The sequence below is a fragment of the Pistacia vera genome, unplaced genomic scaffold, assembly GCF_008641045.1.
Source record: "Pistacia vera cultivar Batoury unplaced genomic scaffold, PisVer_v2 Contig825, whole genome shotgun sequence".
Classification (NCBI taxonomy): Eukaryota; Viridiplantae; Streptophyta; class Magnoliopsida; order Sapindales; family Anacardiaceae; genus Pistacia; species Pistacia vera.
Window position 1 is genome coordinate 291583 of NW_022196696.1, and position 17643 is coordinate 309225.

The 17643-nt window shown below is 33.5% G+C and overlaps 1 protein-coding gene and 3 non-coding genes across 5 annotated transcripts; 2 read left to right on the forward strand and 2 right to left on the reverse strand.

The window, feature by feature from the left end:
• Positions 1-132: 132 nt before the first annotated feature.
• Positions 133-4863, forward strand: LOC116117925 (transcription factor DYT1-like). Of its 2 annotated transcripts, none has more exons than XM_031403922.1 (6): positions 133-150; positions 2469-2605; positions 2695-2874; positions 2970-3146; positions 3290-3357; positions 4764-4863. In XM_031403922.1, the coding sequence occupies exons 2-6, from the start codon at positions 2504-2506 to the stop codon at positions 4849-4851; spliced, it is 615 nt and encodes a 204-aa protein (XP_031259782.1). In that variant the 5' UTR covers positions 133-150; positions 2469-2503; the 3' UTR covers positions 4852-4863. The 2 variants fall into 2 exon arrangements, with proteins under 2 accessions (XP_031259782.1, XP_031259781.1); XM_031403921.1 differs by lacking the exon at positions 133-150 and adding an exon at positions 1984-2021.
• TRNAN-GUU lies at positions 1067-1140 on the forward strand. The gene has a single exon. It is a non-coding gene; the product is annotated as a tRNA-Asn (tRNA).
• Positions 1211-1292, reverse strand: TRNAS-AGA. Its single transcript has one exon. It is a non-coding gene; the product is annotated as a tRNA-Ser (tRNA).
• A 1154-nt stretch (positions 4864-6017) lies between the features above and the next one.
• TRNAS-AGA lies at positions 6018-6099 on the reverse strand. The gene has a single exon. It is a non-coding gene; the product is annotated as a tRNA-Ser (tRNA).
• Between the last annotated feature and the right edge of the window lie 11544 nt (positions 6100-17643).

Genomic DNA, 17643 nt, shown 5'->3' on the forward strand with positions numbered 1-17643 from the left:
TACACAGCTGTCCTCCTCTGTTCTTGTATAAATGTTCTCTAATTTCTTGTATTTTCACATGTGAGAGGTGAGGAAAAGGGTGCTTACGGGTGATTCAGAGAGGGGTTTTCCTGGGGTTCTTCATGTATACTGGGAAAGTGCAAAAACTCTGTAAGATTATCTTCATAGTGCTATTTCTTTGCTGCCCTGAAGAGTGGATGTAGGTAATCAATTTGATTACTGAACCACTATAAATTCTCTGTGTCTTTTCTTTACTTTTATGCTTTATTTTCATGTTTCCTTATTTTCATGTTGTGTTTGATTTGATGATTATAAATCTGGGATTTCTTGTTCTAGAATAGTCTTTAAGTTTCAACAATTTGTTTTTTAGACTATAATCTATTAACCAGTTCTTTGAAATTTCATTGCTAAAATAAACTAAAACCTAAAGAAACTGTTGCCCTTTTTCTTGAAATCGTAGAAAAAATANTGAAGGAATGTGATGAGGAGAATTTGAATGCAGCATAGGTTTTGAAAAGGTTGTCTGGATCATGTGCTCTAACTAAATTGGGTATGGCTAGGATATCACTTATTAAATTAATGTGGTTCAATCAAGTTTCACTTATTAAGAAACTTAACATTCACATAAATATCAATAAGATGGGTCGTGCCATGCCATGGTAAATTTAGAAAAGAGATCAGTCCACATATAGGTCGAGTTCAACTGGGTTTTACTGAGAGAGAGTGAAAATAAAACACATGTAAAGATTATCTCAGGGGGTAAATAACAATTCAGGGTATATACTATATAGTATATAATACTTCTCTGGAAGAATAATGTTACACCTACAATTTCTTCTCACAATTTTGACGTGACAGTTCACAATTGGTTGATTGTAATTTACCAAGTGAGATTTATTACGAATTGATTAATTGTGAGCTGTCACGTAGGGGTTATTAGAGAAAGTTTGCGAGAAGAGGTTGTAGGTGTAGTATTTTCCGGTTCAAGATCATCCATGCTCCATGTTTCACTATGCCAAAAGATTTTAAATGAAATATATAATAAAGTATAAGCATATCAGCGTCTGCTGGAATAGCTCAGTTGGTTAGAGCGTGTGGCTGTTAACCACAAGGTCGGAGGTTCAAGCCCTCCTTCTAGCGACCGGATTATTTTCTTTTTCTGGGCCCAAATTAAGGCTTTTCAGCCCATAGAAAAAAAAAGAAAACATATCGTGAGCGACAGGATTCGAACCTGCGCGGGGAGAGCCCACATGATTTCTAGTCATGCCCGGTAACCACTCCGGCACGCCAGCTCTTGCAGTGGCCCACTACGAGTGGCATGAATATGATAGTTTTGTTGTTATGTATTGAAAATTTATATAATATGTAGTTATATTATTAGCAGATCCTCGTTATAATTTGATAGAGTAAATTATTTTTGTATAATATGATGTGATTGATTAATTTAAAATTAAAATTAAATTTTTATTCAATTATATCATATCATGTTACATAATATCATATGAGAAATATTGTATAAAAATGATGTATATGTAGTATTATTCAATTTCATAATCAATCCACTAAATATAAATAACCTTGTAATGTTGAAAAAAAATTATAATTTGTGTGATGAGGTGGCACTTGATTTTGTGGACTGTTTGCTGATGTGGAGTCAAAGCTGGTATGTTTTGGTCAGAGAGTATTTAAAGGAGTAGAAAAGGACTTTTGTGGCATTTTGCTCGTAGAACTAATCTCATTCGCTTCACAGTTCTCGCGTGTTCTCTCTTGATTACAGAGAGAGAAATTCAGTTGCAATGGAGATTGAGGTGGAGCCTTTGGAGACGCAAGATGAATGAAACGGTGTGGTGAGATTTTGGAATCTTGGTTGTTACACAGCTGTCCTCCTCTGTTCTTGTATAAATGTTCTCTAATTTCTTGTATTTTCACATGTGAGAGGTGAGGAAAAGGGTGCTTACGGGTGATTCAGAGAGGGGTTTTCCTGGGGTTCTTCATGTATACTGGGAAAGTGCAAAAACTCTGTAAGATTATCTTCATAGTGCTATTTCTTTGCTGCCCTGAAGAGTGGATGTAGGTAATCAATTTGATTACTGAACCACTATAAATTCTCTGTGTCTTTTCTTTACTTTTATGCTTTATTTTCATGTTTCCTTATTGATTGTTTTGTTTGATTCGATGATTATAAATCTGGGATTTCTTGTTCTAGAATAGTCTTTAAGTTTCAACAATTTGTTTTTTAGACTATAATCTATTAACCAGTTCTTTGAAATTTCATTGCTAAAATAAACTAAAACCTAAAGAAACTGTTGCCCTTTTTCTTGAAATCGTAGAAAAAATATTCGCCTGACGATTGAATTTGTACATTAACACACAGATTTACCCGGTTTTTATTTTTCTGTTTTGGAACATCACATGTTACATTAACACACATATTTACCCACCTGAAGATTTGAATTTGTACTTCGTAGAAGCCCCAAATAATTCTGAACCCAGATCTCTAGAAATGGACTACAAATCCAAGAATCTCGTGGCAGAGAGGAAGCGGCGGAAGAAGCTCGGTGATAGACTCTTGAATCTGCGAGCATTAGTCCCAAGAATTACAAACGTATGGAATCGCAGCCCATGCCCAAAACTTAATAATAAGTAAATAAATTTAATTTCATATTCTAAGTATGGTGTTTTTCTTGTTTATAGATGAAAAAGGAGACCATAATTGAGGATGCGATCAATTACATCCAAGAGCTGCAGGAAAATGTCAAGTTTCTTACTGGCAAATTGCAACTTCTGGAAGTAGAACCATTTTCAGAAGAGGAAGCAAACCCAAAAAGAGAAGAGACTAATACTGTAGAGGACATGAAGAAATGTGGTATACAGGTTGAATCACAAACTTAACCCTTTCTTTTTCTTGTCTTGTTTGGCTAAAGAAAATTATTTCAATGAGTCTTGGTCATGTTGATTAATTTCCTCAGGAAAATGTTGAGGTGAGTTACATGAGTGGAAACAAGGTTCAGATTAAAATCATCTTTGAGAAGAAAAGAGGGAAATTCACCAAATTGCTGGAAGCTATAACATCCCGCGGCTTTCAACTCAGTGATACCAGTATGACTTCCTCCAAAGGAGCAACTCTTTTTTCATCCTTTGCAGAGGTAAACAAATTAATTTAGACGTCATCTAATGGCCAGAAGGCCCCCATCTATATTATTATAGTTCTAATAATTTACTTTTCCAAAGTATGCTTCATAAGATAATATAGAATGGTGATAGTTGCATATATTTGATGTCGTTTTAGGTGACTTATGATGGTACGCTTGCAGTTGAGGAAACCAGGAAGTCGCTGCTACAGATCGTCAGAAGCATGTAAACATCAATATTATTCATGATCACTTGATTTAAACATTATAACCCTAATGGAATACTCATATATAAAAATGAAATTTGAATTCAAAGAAACATCAACGGTGGATAGTTCTGCAATTTGATATAATTTATCACATTCAATACAAATTAACATACTAGAAAAAGAGAATATGTGACTGTAGTATGAAAAATATTATCTAATTAAAAATTCCTTAATTATCTAATTCTAATACCCTAATCAATATTTTATATATTTCATGAGTACAAACTCTAAAATTTAGTTAAAAAAAATAAAAAATGAGTGGAAAAATAAAGGAAGTACCAATTTTTAAATCATAAACCTTTATTCAATAAACCCAATTCTATTTTTAAACAATGAAGACGAAATTTACATAGGAACCCAAAAAATCACAAACAGTGTTAATTAAATGGTATTATGTTACACTTCGCGCTTGTACTTGGGCCTCCCTTGAGTCAAAACTTAAAAGGCCCCAAAATATGTATTTAGTAATTAAAATCCGTTGACTTAAAAGGTTCATTCAAAATATGTATTTAATAATTTTATAAATTTAATTGACTTATTTTTCTTGAATTAAGACGAAAAAAAATGTTTAATTCTTTTTAAATAATATCTATAATATTATTTTTTCTCTTGTTAAATATCAATGACCATAAGCTATTACTAAAGGCTAATTCTTTATATTTATACAGTTCCTTTTAGAGAAAATATTATCACTTTAAGATTATTTTTCTAATTAAATGTTAATGAAAGTTTATTTAAAATATTTCTTTTCAAAACTCTAATATTTGGTTCTCTTCTTTTAATTTTTTTTTCTTCAACACATCTTTCCAATATTTTACATAAGATTATCTATTTTAGTTGAAAAATCTAAAAATATTTGAAATATAATGAAATAATATTTATTATTCATTTTTTTAATGAATGATATTCTCTAAATAATAAAAATGATTTGTGTGTGTGTATATATATATATATTAAATTTCGATATAAACTTATATAAAAAAAAAAAAAATCTTTTATTAGATAGAAAAAGATCTAAATTAATTTTTTTTTAACTTAGGCATCAGTTTTCGTTCCCTACTAGTCACAAGAATAAGACATGATATATAACTATTTGATCCATGAAATTCATTCAAGATTAATTTTTATTGATGATCAACTACTAATTATGCATTTATACAGTTCAATTAAAGTTGTATTATTGCATGTTAGAAGCCAACACTATTAGCTTTATGTAAGAAGTTAGACAACATGTGCATAGATATATAGTAGTATTTGATCCATGAAAATCTTATAATTAGAATAATTAATTTGTATTGACGATGATCAACTACTAAAAATGCATTTAAAGTGTACAATTAATTTAAGATGATTTATGTAACAGGCCGCAGCTTTGTAAGAAGTTAGACCCAGGTGATTGCTGTCTTGGTGGCGCAAAACTTGGGTTAAGTGAGCTGAATACGTATCTCTGATAACAAATATTATACTTTATATATTGCGGGCTCTTCAGGAATTCGTAATGCTGCATGGACAGAAATTTGGTGCCCCCAAGATCTGGTAATTAATTTATCAAGTTATTTCAATTTACATGGCTGCTTGAATCTGCATTATACATTTTCTCTTTCTTGTACTTTCAGGTTTAAATAGATGCCATAAAAGCTGTAGGTTGATGTGGCTGATATCAAGAGAGAGGAGAATTTGAAGCAGATGAAGTTGATCTGATTCTCAGGCCCCATAAGCTGCCTGTCAAAAAACATATTAATAACAAGTGTGATTCTCTGGAGAAAAGATGTGCTTATACTAATTGAAAATATAAAACCCCACTTCTTTCACTTACGAAGAACTTCTAGCACATGAATCTTTCAAATTTTTTCTTCTCATACTCACAGTTTTAAGGAAACTGTATACTAGATAGAATAATTCGTTGACAATGTGCAAGATAAAGATACTGAAAATAGTAAACATTTTTGCTTCCAGACTTTTTCTGAGTATACACCCACAATCCAACAAAAGTAAAATGGGCCGTGGCCCATTACTGGAAAAGTAAGCCAGCTGCTTATCAGGCTGATGGTGTCGGGTTTCATTATATCGGGATATACTATATATATTTATTTGTTTTAGATTAATATTACACTTATAATCCAATCTCAACATGATAGTTCGTAATTAGTTTCTGATGAATTTTTTTGTTTGACTAATTACGAACTGTTACGTTTTGGTTGTAAGAAAACGTTTGTAAGAATAGGTTGTGGTCCAATCTTTATTGTTTGTTTTAAATCATAAGTTGTGATTAAAAATTATATGAAAGATTTTGAGAAAATTTCTTCAGCTAACAAGCTTAAGTGATAAATAATTTAACTACTTGATGAGACATTAGGGTAACCAAAATGCCCGTACGGTCATGAATATGAATAGTGTAACAAGCATAATGTAAGCATCTTTACTAGGCATGGTAGACGATGAAGTAATTAATAATGCTCTCTTATGTCTAGTCCAAGTCCTTACAAAAGTTCTAAAGTGGTAACCCAAAAACTTTGCCAACAGAGAGAATAATGAGCAAAAATGAGCGAATTAGAAGACTGTTTGTGCTAACCAAAGAGTAAACTAGTACAAGGAGATAAAATTCAAAAAAAAAATTCGTGAGCGGCAGGATTCGAACCTGCGCGGGCAGAGCCCACATGATTTCTAGTCATGCCCGATAACCACTCCGGCACGCCCACTCGGTGAATTCTTATCATCACTCTTAAATATTTAAACGTTATTTATTATTAACGAGAGTTTCCATGACACCTCCTTAAAAGATGGGAATTATAAAAACCCCTTAACTTTTTTGAAAGTAATAAAAAACCCTTGAAATCCACTTGACGTTAAGACCCTATTACAAAAAGATAATAGGGTTTTTAAAAAATAACCAAATTTTCAGGGGCCTAAAATAGTGTATCAAAATCATGAAGCCCATACCCAGAATAACGACCAAATAGCATTCTATCGAAAATACCACTATATATAAACCTACTTTTCATCTATTTTTTACTATCTTAAAGAAAAAAAGCGCAAACAGAGCCAATTCAATTTTCAAACCCTAAACCCTTCATCAGGATAAAATACAACATCAACCCATAAAAGAAGTGAAACTATCACTTCCATTTTCAATTTTTTTTAGCCACATTTGTGTTTGGAGAAAAAACTCAATCGAAATCATCCGTTTCTTGTGACTGGAGTGAATTGGACACTACAAAATGGGAAAAAAAGATTGTTTTCTAGTACTAGATTACGCGATATATTGTGCATTTAGTCATGTATTTTCCTAAATGTGAGGGTTTAGTGTTCTAGTAAAATGTTAGGATTCGGGTTGATTTTTTATTTTTTGTGATAATTTTTTCAAGTTATAGGTGTTTTGGTTGTTGCTGGTGTGGGTGGTGTTGTGTTTGTTACTAATATAAGTGTATTGGTTGGTTGTGTATGTTGTTGATTTGAGGGATTGCAAGTGATTTGACTCTTAGCTTGATTTTTCCAGTTTGCGTATAAAATCACTCCAACTAGGGGAATTTCATGTGAAGTTCTCCAATTGGCGTAATTTTTAATGTCAACTGGTATAGAAAAATGCCAACCTACAGAAACCGTATACTAATGGGGTAGAAAAATTATACAATCATTCTAAGTTAAGATTATAAAATTGATGAAAGGTAAAGATATAAAGTAAAGATCGATCTTCTTACTTGGATGTAGTGACTTTTCTTGCTTGATATTGTGTTTTTGGTGTGAGATATTGCAAATGAGAGTTTGAAATTGATGGGGTTTGGCTTAAGTATTGGAAGGTTAGGGATGAATGTATAATGGTATTAAATTAAATTAGTTAGTTACATTGGTATAGGCTTCAAGATTTTGGTTAATTATTATATGCCCCAAAATTTTTGGTTATTTTAATTAAAAACCTAAGATAATAGAGGTTCTTTAACGTAGTCAATTACCATTATACCCTTATAAATCATTTTGACAATCAAAATTACTGAAAAACCCTTTAAGAGAAAATGATGGATTTCCCTTTAATTTCACCTTACCAAATTAATTTTTTCTTTCATTTTTATTTTCTTACCAAATTAGTTACATTTTTGCCTTTCTCATGTTCCATTAAAAAGTTCTTAGACATAATTCTTCACCTGCTGAAATTATTTTAGACTCGTGGCATTTGTGCAGGGGACTAATCAAAATATACCCCTAAACCCTAACACTATCAAATTAAGTTAACAGTTCATGGGAATTTTGGGCAATAATTAAAAATAGTAATATCTATTTCTATGTCACTATTTTAAGAACTATTGTAAAAATAAATAAGTTAAAAAAATTAATTACAGTGAGGCCAAGATGTACTAGGTTTGAGTCACAAAAAATTCAAATTTAAGACAGTGGAGGGCAAAGTGGTATTTTCATATTAATTTCCTGTTTCAAGGTAACAAAACTTAGCACTGTTGGGATTCAGGCTGGACGGGTACAATGTGATGATTTATGGTATAATAACCAAGAACTTGAATATTAGCTAAAGGTGAGCGGTAGGTTTTAAATTCCCTTGTCATACCAACAACATTAATAATCCACTAAAATCCACAAATCAACTTTAGGAAACTTTCTAAATAAACAATTCATCTAACTTCAATCAAAAAACAATTAAAAAATAATAAATAAATACTCAGGACCTGCTTTCCATCGCTCAAATTCCAAAAACCCAAAAACCGTTGACTAAACTATTTGTCATGTCGCGGGGTTCGTACAGACGCAGCTGCCAGGCAGTTGAGTGCGTAGCAAGATCGCAAACGCTGGCAACCTTGCCTTGTGGCAGCCTCTTAAGTGTTTGCTTCAAATTTTAGATTTAGGTTACTGTATGAGAAAGAATAAAAAAGAAAAAGAGTGAGTGTTTTCTTCTTTTTCTTTCTCATATATTCATGAGCAATTTGTCCAAATGCCTTCGCCTCTTTTAACTTTGTTGAACTTGAATTATACCATGGTTAATTTATGACAATCGAGGTATTTTTTATATTAATATTTATATTTCATGAGCAATTTATCCAGTTTCTCAAGGTAGAAGATGATAATCCTTTTAATATGTTCAATATTTTAATGCAATTCCAAATAATTCGTTCACATCATGCAGACGAAGATTCGTTTAACGTTAGGATTGAGTAAGAATAAGAATACCATTGCCAAGCCATGAAACAAGCCACTCCAAATAAACATGTGAACTCATTAAATTCAATTTCGATTGCCTCTACTTATTAAGTAACATCTTATATTTTTGGTTTTTTTTTTTAAAAAAAAAAGTTTTTTCAATTATTATCACCGCATAAACAATAAAAATGATTTTTAAAATATGAAATTCAAAACATCCTTAACATATCTTAATTAAACTGATAAGCCACGATGATCGGAGAGGGGTCATAGGCCAAATCCCAAATATTTGGATGCGCTAGTACGTGAAAGAACGTGCATGCATGGTGGATGGGGGCCATTAAGCACCTGAATAACAATACAGGAGGGATTGGGTCGTAGCAGTCGCGAGTCTTACGTACGAATGGGTCTTTAGTTGCGAATGGGTCTTCATTAGTTGCGAGTTTCACGTTACTTGATTTCATGCAGTTATGTCTGTTTACGTGTGTTTGCGTTGGTATTTGCATGTGCTGTTATAGTGAGTTTAGGTCCAATTGTTAGTTTCTAGTTTTCCTTTTGATTCGGTTTGCTTGTACGTGGCCTTGCTTATTAAGTAGCCAACTATGGTATGAAGTATCAAGTACATTTGTTATCCAAACATTGTGGTACTTTCTCACCCGAAGAGAAAACAGTTCACTTTATGTTTTGAATATGTTGGGACCTATAATAAACATCCTTACAATATGAATGGATGGCTTGCAGAGAGAAGTCTCCAATCCCCTTTGAATGAAATTGAGGTTGAAGTTAAATTAATCGGGTCCATGAACAAGAATGGCATCATTTCACATGCCAACATGTGAGATGTAATGCACCAAGAGAAACATTTATTGAATTGTATGCCTAACTTAATTCATCATATAAAACTATATAGGACCACAACTCAATGTCTCGGACCATGTGATGCCCAAATGATTAGACAATAGCCCAATTTATAACCTTTTGACCAATTTTATCGGGCAACAGTTTAGTTGCTTATTCTTATGCCAAGCCTATAATTAGAGATTCTATATATAAATGGAATGGTTAAACGATAATGATCCGCCATATGAGGAACATAATTATCTACTAATCATAAATTGAAATAATTTAAGATGATTAACACATCATGTGGGTTGAGTCAAATAGAAATATTATTTGCTTGTGCATTTCTATCGAAACTATTTATCAACGCCCGATCCCACCACATGCTTGAGATTATTGGGTGTTTCCTAACTCAACTTGGCAAAAAGAATATATTGCAATATATTTATAGGTGAGTATGAAGGTCCATCCCCCAGATAGATGTTTGATCTTGTTTAGTCAATAACCAGCACAAAAATTTTTTATGTAGGGGATAGAGAGAGTATGATTAAAAATTGCCGTTTAAGAAATCAATTAATCCAATTCTTTAAAAGGGATTGTGAGTTGGGTAATGCATTTGTTTTATAGATTCCAATTTGTAGGTAACCTTGTGCGGAACAACAATTTTGTAGCTACATGAAATTTTATATATATAGTAAAAATGTACGTATATTATATAAAAACAAAGGATTGGTGAGTTATCAATAACGTGTTATATAAATTTGTTTGGTAATGGTTCATTAAATATTTTGATGAAAGAAAACAAATTTTAGGTTAATTCAATAAACTTTAACCTAATTAGAAAAGATTATCCTATCATAACAATGAGTGTGGATATGGAATATCATATTATGAAACCTTAAATGTTTTTACGTGTTTATATTGAAAGTTAATATGATGTTTTTATGTCATAATCAAATGCATTATTATTTGTAAGTTCAACATTACAAATCAACGTTCATATTGCAAATTATAGATATCTTGTTAAATACTTAAACCTTATAATTAGTACAAGAAAATGACAAAACAAGAGATTTTAGAGGGAAAAATACAAGATTAAGACCTAATTATTTAAAGGTCTTGAGTTTAGATTGTGGTTCTCTTCATCGACCTAATCTTAATGTACAGCTCTTTGCTGGCCTCAGCAAATAACTAATACTTAAGAAAATAATAAGTCATAGTTGTGTTTGTATTTATAAGAAAAGGACTGCTTAACTCTTTATAAGATTGGCAGCGGGTCACTAAACATTCAACAAAGAGCCAGATTTCATGTATTTGTTACTTGTAACATGCATCGCATTTGTCTATTTACGTTTAGTTGGCCTCTTCTTCGTCAACTCTTTCTATTATATATTTTGGCCGGTTGGCTTGGCTTCATTTCCTAATTGTACGGATCCAAGCTTAATTTCCTACATACATTTTGGAATTATGCTTAAATACAATTGAATTGTGTTCTACTAATTATTTTTTTTTCTTGAGATTCAGTGTGACTAAATATTTGGTTGGTGGCATTTCATCTTTTAAGCAATTAATGATATGTCAATTGATGTGGTATTAATTCACTTATCTTGCCAGTTTATAGATAATTAAGTGTATGCAGTATTTTAAAACCTGGCCTGACTGGGACTTGGGGACTTTACTAGGCTAGGTTACCAATTTTGACTGTTCATGGCAAACCCTAAAGATTAGGACGACGATCGGCGAACAATTGGTAGTTGGGATGTTGGGGGTTTTGAAGAGGAATGACCAGTGAATCAAAAGGTGGCAACGGAGGTGGTTTCTGATGAATGAAACAATCGAAAATCACAAAAATTGATCAATGACAATAACAGGCTGTTGCCAGTGATTAGTGAGACGAACAGGGGTGGGGTGAGATGAATTTTGGTTAAGAGGCTAAGGGGAGAGTTTTTGTGGTGATAGTGTGTGTTGTCAACGCTAGAAATAGGCCCTATTTGGCCTGGGTTCTCAACGTTGGCGGTGTAATTTAGGGTGTTTTTGCAGGATTTCAAACCAGTAGAGATTTATGTGTGATTTTCAGAAGGTTTTTTTGCTGGATTTCAAACCTTTGAACATTCTAACGTCATCAATTTGATACGTCTGTCAAACTGGTTTAACAGGTCAACCCGAGACCCGACCACTTTGTCGAGTTTCTTGCAGCATGCTGAAGCTGAAGCATCAACAAATGAAATCATGTAGCATGCTGAAGCTGAAGCATCAACGAATGAAGAAAGAGTATCAACGAATTAGTTAGTCTGTTATTAAGTTAGTTAGCAGTTTGTTAATTGCAATTAGTTAATCTGTTTAGTCTGTTAAATAGTAGTTAGAAGTTAGTTAATCCAGCTCAGCTAAGATAGAGTTGGTTATCAATAAACACATTGTATATAAGGAACTAACTACTGTAACTTTAAAAATAATTCTGTAAAGTCTTTGATTCTTGAAATAAGAAGTATTTTTCATTTTTTAGAATCATTTCAGAATTAGTTTTGTCATGGTATCAGAGCTTCATTGAAGCAAAATTTTTTTTCACTTTTGAATCCATTACGCTTCTGCATTCATAATGACTACTTCAACAAATGAAGATTCCATCAATTTTTCCAGTCCTTACTATCTGCACCCCAACAAAAATCCTGCTGCAGTTTTAGTTTCTCCAGTTCTCAATGGCACTAATTACCATTCCTCGAAGCGAGCTATGAAAATGGCTTTATTGTCAAAGAACAAGCTGAAGTTTGTAGATGGCCCAATCAAAGCACCCTCCAGTACCAATTCCCTGTTTTCAGTCTGGGAGAAATGCAATACAATAGTATTATCTTGGCTCACTCATTCACTTTCTTCGTCAATTACTAATAGCATATTATGGATTGATAAAGCATATGATGTATGGACTGCCCTTCATGAAAGATTTTCACAAGGGGATATTTTTAGAATATCAGATTTGCAAGAAGAAATCTATAGTTTTAAGCAAGGAGATAAAAATGTAAGTGATTACTTTATTGAGTTAAAGGTCCTTTGGGATGAATTAATGATCTTTAGACCTCTTCCATTATGTACATGTTCTACTCCTTGTTCTTGTGGAATCTTGAACACCTTTAAAACCTATCAAAACAATGACTATGTGATAAGGTTTCTTAAGGACTTGAATGACTCATTCATTGTTGTAAGATCACAAATCATGCTCATGGACCCTCTGCTTTCCATAAACAAGGTTTTTTCTTTAGTTGTTCAACAAGAAAGACAATTGAGTTTGGGAGGTGCCAAGGTGTTTGTAAACAAATCTGATTGAGAAAGTGTTCAGTTCCCTTCAAAATCCCAGCAACAATTTCAACAGCAGAATTTTTAGTCTTCAAAGTCACAACAAGGCAGAAAGTATACTCAATCTTCTGGTGGAGGAGATAATCGTTTTTGCACCTACTGTGGTAAGCCAAGACACACAATAGAAACATGCTATAAAAAGCATGGTTATCCTCCAGGATACAAGCCTAGGAATTCTACTGCCCACAATGTTGTTGTCACAGAAGAAAGCATTAACATTGAAGGCCTGCAGTTACATTCTGATGTGCCAAGTTCAAACTAAGAAAAGTCTGGTTCTAATGTTTCCTTTACTCTACAACAATACCAGTAGCTATTGGCTCTACTACAATCAGTAAATTCTGCTCAACCTTCACATAGTACCAACCAAGTTGTTGGCCCCTCGTTTTTTTTCCACATCAGGTACTCATTTAGCTTTATCATGTACCTCTAAATCTCCATTATGGATAGTGGATACTGGAGCCGCTGATCACATTACACACTCTTTATCATGTTTTGACACTTATAAACAAATTCAACCAATCTTGGTCACCTTATCAAATGGCTCGAAAATCACTGCCCAATATGCTAGAACAGTCTGCCTAAATAAGCAACTCATTCTTACAGATGTCTTATATTTACCTGAATTTTCTTTCAATCTTATCTCTGTAACCAAACTTACATCATCATTGAAGTGTTGCTTAATCTTTCAAAGCTCATGTTGCTTGATTCAGGATCTGACTATGTGGAAGACGATTGGTTCAACTAAGGTGCTTGATAGCCTGTATGCAATGACTAAATCCTGCAATTCCGGTGTTCTGCCACCTACTCAGTTCATGTTACCTTTTCCAGCTTCATTAGCTTCAACCACTACAACTTTTGATCTTTGGCATCATCGCCTTGGTCATATTTCAGATACTAGAATGAAACTTTTATCTTCGAGTATTCCTAATCTTCAATTCCATAATAATGAAGCCTGTACTGTTTGTCATTTGGCCAAACAGAAAAAATTACCTTTTCTTGTTAGTAATACTAAAACCAGTACATGTTTTGATCTGATTCATGTAGATATTTGGGGTCCTTTCTCTACTTGTTCAATTCATGGCCATAGATTTTTTTTTAACCATTGTTGATGATTATTCAAGGTTCACATGGATATTCTTACTTAAACAAAAATCCGAAGTAAGAAATCTAATTCAATCTTTTTTCTTCCTTGTTGAAACTCAATTCGCCAGCAAAATTAAAGCCATTCGGTCTGACAATGGTTCTGAATTTGCCATGCCTATTTTCTATGGTTCAAAAGGAGCTTATCACCAAGCCTCTTGTGTTGAGACACCCCAACAAAATGGTGTTGTGGAAAGAAAGCACCAACACCTGTTAAATGTTGCTCGATCTTTGCTTTTTTAGTCTGACCTACCCAAACTGTACTGGAATTATACTGTATGTCATGCCATTCATTTGATAAATCGGCTTCCAACTCCATTATTGCAAAACAGGTCCCCATTCCAACTGCTCTACAATACTACCCCAGATTACAACTCCTTAAAAACTTTTGGTTGCCTTTGCTTTGCTTCTACTTTATCAGCTCATAGAACAAAATTTGATTTTCGAGCTAGGAAGTGCCTTTTCCTTGGCTTTCCATCTGGCACCAAAGGTTTCATTCTCCTGGATTTACATTCCAGAGAAATATTTGCCTCCCGAAATGTCTTGTTCTATGAGTCAACTTTTCCATTTGTTGCCAATACTCAATCTCCTATTCCTTTACCTCGTGACACCACTTTACAATTTTTTGATTCTGTTTTCTCTTCAACAAAAACTGGCCACTCGATAGCTTCTGACTCTACTTCTCCTCAACCACCAGATCGTTCTTCTTCCAACACTTCAAACACTTTTCTTCCTTCTTCTAATCAACCTGTCACTCGATCATCTCATCAGCATCGTAAGCCTCCATCTTACCTGCATGATTATCATTGCAACATGGCCACAACAACTGAAGCTACCAGTTTCCAGTCAGGAATTCTTTATCCTTTATCTTCTGTATTATCATATTCTGGTTTGTCCCCTAAACACTTACATTACACCCTTGCCATTTCCATAACTGTTGAACCAAAAACGTACAATCAAGCCATCAAACATGATTGTTGGAAAACAGCTATGCAAGCTGAAATTTCTGCTTTAGAACAAAATGATACTTGGACACTTACCGATCTCCCTCTTGGAAAAACTCCCATTGGCTGTAAATGGGTTTATCGGATCAAACGAAAGGCTGATGGCACAATTGAGCGTTACAAAGCTCGTTTAGTTGTCAAAGGTTATACCCAAATCGAAGATATCGACTACTTTGATACATTCTCTCCTGTAGCTAAGCTTACAACTGCTAGACTCTTTTTTGCCTTGGCTGCTTCTTCAAACTGGTACCTGAAACAACTTGACGTGAATAACGCTTTCCTGCATGGGGATTTATTTGAATAAGTTTACATGATCTTGCCTCCAGGTTTCAGCTCTTCTCATCCCAATCAGGTTTGCCGTCTTCAAAAGTCCCCTTATGGACTCAAACAGGCCAGTCGTCAATGGTTCTCAAAGCTTACTTCCGCTTTACTATCTTTTGACTACACTATATCATCCTCTGATCATTCACTTTTTGTTAAACACCATAATGGTTCTCTTACAGCTCTCTTGGTGTATGTTGATGATGTTATCTTGGCAGGAAATGATTTTCAAGAAATTGATCGTGTGAAGGCTTCCCTTGATGCTGCCTTCAAAATAAAGGACCTTGGTGATCTCAAATTTTTTCTTGGATTGGAGGTTGCATGTTCCAAGCATGGCATTATTCTCTGCCAACGTAAATACTAAATATGCTCTTGAAATATTATCAGATGCTGGATATCTAGCTTGTAAACCTGCCACTGCACCGATGGATTCTTTCGTGAAGTTATCCAACACTGATGGTGATCTTCTTTCAGATCCCACTTCTTACAGAAGGTTGGTTGGGCGTCTCCTTTACTTGACCTCTACCAGACCTGACTTATCTTTTGCTGTTCAGCAATTAAGTCAGTTTCTTGACAAACCAACCTCAGCACATCTTCATGCTGCAAATCGTGTTCTTCGGTGTGTTAAAAGTTGTCCAGCTTATGGTTTATTCTTTCCTGCCTCATCTGAACTTACACTAAAAGCATTCAGTGATAGTGATTGGGCTGACTGTCCTACTACTCGCAAATCTATTACTGGTTTCTGTGTATTTCTCGGCTCATCTTTGATAAGCTGGCATTTTAAGAAACAAACAACTGTTTCCATATCATCTTCTGAAGCTGAGTATCGTGCTTTCGCCTCTACAATGTGTGAAATTCAATGGTTATATTACTTACTTCAAGATCTTCATGTCCTTCATTCACATCCTGCCTTGCTTTTCTATGACAACAAGTCTGCACTTCAGATTGCTGCCAATCCCACGTTCCATGAGCGTACCAAGCACATCGAAATAGATTGCCATGTTGTACGACAGAAGGTTCAATCGGGTCTTATTCATCTCATGCCATGTTCTTCTTCTGATCAGTTAGCTGACTTACTCACTAAGGCTCTTTCTCTTGCACCATTTTGAGCTAATCTGTCCAAGCTGGGAGTGTTAAGTATTCATTCTCCAGCTTGCGGGGGGATCTTGCAGCATGCTGAAGCTGAAGCATCAACGAATGAAATCATGCAGCATGCTGAAGCTGAAGCATCAACGAATGAAATCATGCAGCATGCTGAAGCTGAAGCATCAACGAATGAAGAAAGAGTATCAACGAATTAGTTAGTCTGTTATTAAGTTAGTTAGAAGTTTGTTAATTGCAATTAGTTAATCTGTTTAGTCTGTTAAATAGTAGTTAGAAGTTAGCTAATCCAGCTCAGCTAAGATAGAGTTGGTTATCAATAAACACATTGTATATGAGGAACTAACTACTGTAACTTTAAAAATAATTCTGTAAAGTCTTTGATTCTTGAAATAAGAAGTATTTTTCATTTTTCAGAATCATTTCAGAATTAGTTTTGTCGAGGTTGGGTTTTAAAAACCTTGAGTGTATGATAATATCGTCTCAATTGTATCATTAAGTATTACTTGGAAGTGTAAGTTTAAGATAAGTTTGGGTGATTTTGTTTAGAATAAAAGAGACAACAACCGAAATTGTAAATCAAATTAATGAAGTTGATATTTTGAAAATATAAATCTAAATTAATATTACCAAGAAGAAAAACCCAAGAGTCCGACACAATAAGTGATGTACAGTTAAAATACCATGAATAATGAAGAAGAAAAAAAAATATATAGACAGAGAGAGAGAGAGAGAGAGAGGCATTTACTGTTTGAGATGAGTGACTTTCACTACAATTACATCATTTCATGGTTCCCGAACAAAACATATGATTTTAATATAATTTCAATCATATGTTTAATCAATAAAATGTGGGTCTCATTCACTACTCTCAATCAATTTACCATTATTATTAACTAACATATGCCAACTAGACCCCATGCCATGCACACCCTACCTATCCAATCCGTTATAAAATAGGAGAATATCATTAATTACCCCTAAGGTTATTATATTTATTATTCTGATGATAAGTTTGAAGATTATATCACTGACAATACTTTGTTCTAACTCTTTTACGTTGTCATTATTATCGTTAGATGAGTAAAATGATAATTTTGGTCTTATAACAAAGGATTAGGGTAAAATAGTAATTTTGTTCTAATAATTTTTTTTTTTTTAACCTAACTGAAATCTAATAAAGTTAGAAGAATGTGCATCAATAACAAAGCTTTTAAACTTTAGGAGTCTATTAAAAAAAATGAAAAAGTTTTTATCTGAAAATAAATTAGTGTATCTTAAGGATAATCTATGATATTCTCCTTGTAATAAAAGCAAAACAATAAATATATAGAATTAAAATTAAAT